Here is a 4,493-nt window from a genome sequence, read left to right on the forward strand (position 1 = left end):
CGGACGTGGGTTCAGCCCACGTCTCTCCAAGCAGGGCTAACGCCAACCCTAGCCGTCACGAGATCAGATCACCTCTGCCTCACGTGCTTGTTTCTTTTGTTGCCGCTACCGCCGGCGATTCCGTCCCGTTCACCGCGTACACGGTCGACCAGAGAGCAAGCCTCCGAAACCCCGCCTCTCTGGATCCTGTACGGGAGAGGGGCGATTAGGTTTTTCGGGAGCGATCACGCGACTGCTCGCCTCCGTCCGTCTGCTTCGTCCACGTCCGCGTCGTCCTCGTCATCGCCATGTCTTCATCAACCGAAGCTGACCATCTCGTCCGCGAGAAGGCCGAAGCCGAGAAGAAGGCGGCAGAGGATGCTGCCGCCGCCACCGCTGCTGCTACGGCCAAGTGGCCGATCGGAGGGTATAACTCGTTTATCCCGTTCCTGTTTATTTTAGCCCTAGTAGTACTAGCTATATGCGTAGATGTTCCTGCTACATGCGTAGTACTTGCTAGTCTGTTCCGTAATTAGTATGTCATGAATCTAGTCAATGTCATGTTAGTGATTGTCTCGTGGATTAATCTATTCGGGAAATTGCCTATTTACTCAACAAGTAGTCCATTTTGACTCTTGGGATATGAGCAAATATCAGTTATGACATTAGCATGACACTAAATTACAAACGAATGTGACTATCACTGTTGGATTATGCAACTGCCGTGCCTTTTGTGTGTGATAAGCAGTAAAATGGATCGGCAATGCTTGAAGAGAATAAAGTCAGAAAGAACATGTAGATACTAATAGCAGCCAACAAACGAATATGACAGCAACGCATATGCACCAATTTTGAGTCTACGGAACAGGTTATTATAGGCTGAAATGCATACCTAGGAACAGGTAAAGGAGGCATTTCGTCCCACTTCCTTAACTTTGTGTCTAGAACAAAATTACGGCTCACAGCTGGCCGACACTGTGGACCAAATTGTCCAGACACTGCATAGATGTATCTCCCATCTGAGGCCATACCTAAATGTGAATTTGACATCTTCTTGGGCATATCAAACCTCCCAGTCCATGTGTTAGAAGTGAAATTGTACACATCCACGTGAGAATGGACCTGAAATGGCGTGAAGCAAAGCAAAATATCACAAAATGGGGATCGTGTCAGCATGTGGCCGTGATAAACATTTGCCAAACAAAAAATAATCAGACTTGCTTTACTTCTGCTGAAGCATCAATTATGAACTTGTGATTCAAATCCAAATATACAGTTAGTCAGCCACTCCTACTTTAACCTTTACACACTAGTAGTAGCAGTTTTCACAGTCCTTTGTAGCATGCTGCGTTGGAATTCTACTCCAGAGTAGGGCGGTCACAGGATATGAGATTATCAGCTATTATATGATTTGCTTGCTTCATTCATAACAGGGTACTGCTGAGAATTTACCAGCAGGAGTCCGAATAATCATCTCATCTCAATTCTCAAGTGTGACATCCGACTCGCTAGATCAAAAAAGAAGAGATGAATGAACAACGAGGCAACAACTCTTCAGTCTGCACGAAGTGAGTGAGTTGAGTTACTCACATGGTCGAGGCTCTCGTACCCAGCGACGACGTAGAAGAGGTCCCCGATCTGCACGGACGCCCCGTCAAGCCGGGGCACGGGCGCCGGTGGCATCTCTTCCCACTCCCAGTGCGGCGCCGGCAGGTCCGAGAACGTCGCGTTGAGGTGCCTCACCGGCTGTGATCCATTGCGAAGCTTCGTACTACCCTCCTTCACCTGCACAGGAGAGAGGAGAGAACGGTGGCCCGCGTCCATGTCAGGGCAACGTCGATGAGGACGCAAGTAGCGTTGGGCGGGGAGGGTGGTTAGCTACCGTCTTGGAAGATGGGGAGACGGCCGGGCTGATGGCGGAGGAATAGGAGAGGAAGTCGGCGACGAATGCGAGAGCGAGGAGGAGCGCGAGGGCGAGCGGCAAGGCGAGGCGCGGGGGAAGGGGCGGCTTGGAGCTTGTGGTCGGTGGCGCCAGCGCAGCCATGGTGGATTGGAATCAGCGTTTAGGAGGAGAGAGCCGGCGCCATGGGCGAAATAAAGGCGGTGGAAGCCAGAGCCGCTGCCCGGTGTGGGAGGAGGGGAAAATCGTGGGCGGCCGCCGGAGCTTGGGCTCGCCCGCCCGCGGTTTCTTCTCTCTGGAGTTTGAGAAAAAAGATAGGTCTCCATCAACCGCTTGGCGTGAAAAAGAAAAAGATAAATACACCCACGCTTACTTAAGTTGTCATGAAAACACGATACGGTCATTCAACTTTAAAATACGCTTGTTACGGTCACTAAATACGATTTGACGTGAAAATACGGTTACTGTAGCACGTATACGGTCGGTAGACTACCTGTTGACCGCTTGTCGCGCGAGATGTCGAGCCAAGGAGGCGTTCCTGTCGATATTTGCGTAAAACACCCTGCCGTCTCCAATTTCGCCCATTCGCCCCTCCTCCACTCACGTCGCCTCTTCGTCTTCGATTGTAGAAAGGGAGCGGCTGCATAGACGACGCCGCCCCTGTTGGGTAACGTAGCATAAATTCAAAATTTTCCTACGCATATTCAGATCTTCCTATGGGAAGACCAGCAACGAGAGAGGGGTAAGAGCATCTTCATACCCTTTGAAGATCGCTAAGCGGAAGCGTTACTAGAACGCGGTTGATGGAGTCGTACTCGCAACGATTCGGATCGCGGTGTGATTCTGATCTAGTGCCGAACTACGGCACCTCCGCGTTCAACACACGTGCAGCCCGGTGACGTCTCCCGCACCTTGATCCAGCAAGGAGGAGGGAGAGGTTGGGGAAGAACTCCAGCAGCACGACGGCGTGGTGTCGACGGAGAGACGAGATCTCCCGGCAGGGCTTCGCCAAGCACCGGTAGAGAGGAGGAGGAAGAAGGGCAGGGCTGCGGCGAGGGAGAGAGAAAACCGTGTGCAAAACAGCCCCGAAACCTCAACTATACGTAGGGGGAGGGGGAGGGGGCGCAACCCTTAGGGTTCCCACCCCCAAGGGGTGCGGCAGCCCCAGATGGGAGAGGGGCGGCGGCCAGGGCAAGGAGGAGGGGTGGTGCGCACCCCTGGTGGGCCTTAGGCCCACCTGGCTTAGGGTTTGCCCCCCCTTCCCTCTCCCCTGCGCATTGGGCTGAGTGGGGAGGCGCACCAGCCCACCTAGGGGCTGGTTCCCTTCCCCACTTGGCCCATCTTACCTCCCGTGGTCATTGCCCCCCTTCGGTGGACCCCCGGGGCCACCTCCGGTGGTCCCGGTACATTACCGGTGATGCCCGAAACACTTTCGGTGTCCGAAACCATCCGTCCTATATATCAATCTTTACCTCCGGACCATTCCGGAGCTCTTCGTGACGTCCGGGATCTCATCCGGGACTCCGAACAACTTTCGGTAACCTCGTATAACAATTCTCTATAACCCTAGCGTCATCGAACCTTAAGTGTATAGACCCTACGGGTTCGGGAGACAGGCAGACATGACCGAGACACCTCTCCGGCCAATAACCATCAGCGGGGTCTGGATACCCATGGTGGCTCCCACTTGCTCCACGATGATCTCATCGGATGAACCACGATGTCAAGGATTCAATCAATCCCGTATACGATTCCCTTTGTCTGTAGGTATAGAACTTGCCCGAGATTCGATCGTCGGTATACCTATACCTTGTTCAATCTCGTTACCGGTAAGTCTCTTTACTCGTTCCGTAGCACGTCATCGTGTGACTAACTCCTTAGAGATACCCGTAGTGCACCTTTATAGTCACCCAGTTACGTTGTGACGTTTGATACACCCAAAGCACTCCTACGGTATCCGGGAGTTGCACAATCTCACGGTCGAAGGAAAAGATACTTGACATTAGAAAAGCTTTAGCATACGAACAATACGATCTAGTCCTATGCTTAGGATTGGGTCTTGTCCATCACATCATTCTCCCAATGATGTGATCCCGTTATCAATGACATCTAATGCCCATGATCAGGAAACCATGATCATCTATTGACTAACGAGCTAGCCAACTAGAGGCTTGCTAGGGACACATTGTGATCTATTTATTCACACATGTATTACTGTTTCCTGTTAATACAATTATAGCATGAACAATAGACGATTATCATGAACAAGGAAATATGATAATAACCATTTTATTATTGCCTCTAGGGCATATTTCCAATAGCCCCAGCGATCATTGGCGACAGAGGGGAGATGATTCGCTGGTTTCGACCGCAGTAGGCGAGGCGTCGCCGCCTCGCGTGTTCATCGCCCGTCGGAAGCCTCGCCGATGGCCCCTGTTCATCGCGCAGAAGGGGCACCACCCCCTGTGTACAGTAAGTATCCGTCCCTTGATTTATTTGCTTTTTTGTGTTTTGATCTGAAAAGACCCTCCTTTTAGGGCTGCATTGTCATGTAGATGTGTTCTAGTTGGTAGGCTGAACCTATTGTACTAGGGTTTTGACAAAGGATAGTCCG

The 4,493-nt window shown here is 51.7% G+C and overlaps 1 protein-coding gene across 3 annotated transcripts; it reads right to left on the minus strand.

Moving 5' to 3' along the window:
• Window positions 1-360: 360 nt before the first annotated feature.
• LOC123410452 (kelch repeat-containing protein At3g27220-like) lies at window positions 361-2,187 on the minus strand. 3 transcript variants are annotated; one of them, XM_045103399.1, is made up of 4 exons: window positions 1,862-2,187; window positions 1,570-1,764; window positions 1,432-1,487; window positions 804-1,101 (listed from the first exon to the last, which is right to left on the minus strand). In XM_045103399.1, exons 1-3 carry the CDS (start codon window positions 2,021-2,023, stop codon window positions 1,467-1,469), a joined length of 378 nt encoding a protein of 125 aa, XP_044959334.1. In that variant the 5' UTR covers window positions 2,024-2,187; the 3' UTR covers window positions 804-1,101; window positions 1,432-1,466. The 3 variants fall into 3 exon arrangements, with proteins under 3 accessions (XP_044959332.1, XP_044959334.1, XP_044959333.1); XM_045103397.1 differs by lacking the exon at window positions 1,432-1,487 and having other exon boundaries at window positions 361-1,101; XM_045103398.1 differs by having other exon boundaries at window positions 804-1,487.
• Window positions 2,188-4,493: the final 2,306 nt, after the last annotated feature.

The sequence above is a fragment of the Hordeum vulgare genome, chromosome 7H (assembly GCF_904849725.1).
Source record: "Hordeum vulgare subsp. vulgare chromosome 7H, MorexV3_pseudomolecules_assembly, whole genome shotgun sequence".
Classification (NCBI taxonomy): domain Eukaryota; kingdom Viridiplantae; phylum Streptophyta; class Magnoliopsida; order Poales; family Poaceae; genus Hordeum; species Hordeum vulgare.

Coding starts and splice junctions, on each gene's coding strand:
- LOC123410452 (XM_045103397.1), bottom strand. CDS start 2,023: ATGGCTGCGCTGGCGCCACCGACCACAAGCTCCAAGCCGCCCCTTCCC. Junction 1,765..1,861: donor TCTCCCCATCTTCCAAGACG/GTAGCTAACCAC, acceptor TCTCCTGTGCAG/GTGAAGGAGGGTAGTACGAA. Junction 1,102..1,569: donor GGTACGAGAGCCTCGACCAT/GTGAGTAACTCA, acceptor ACGCCATTTCAG/GTCCATTCTCACGTGGATGT.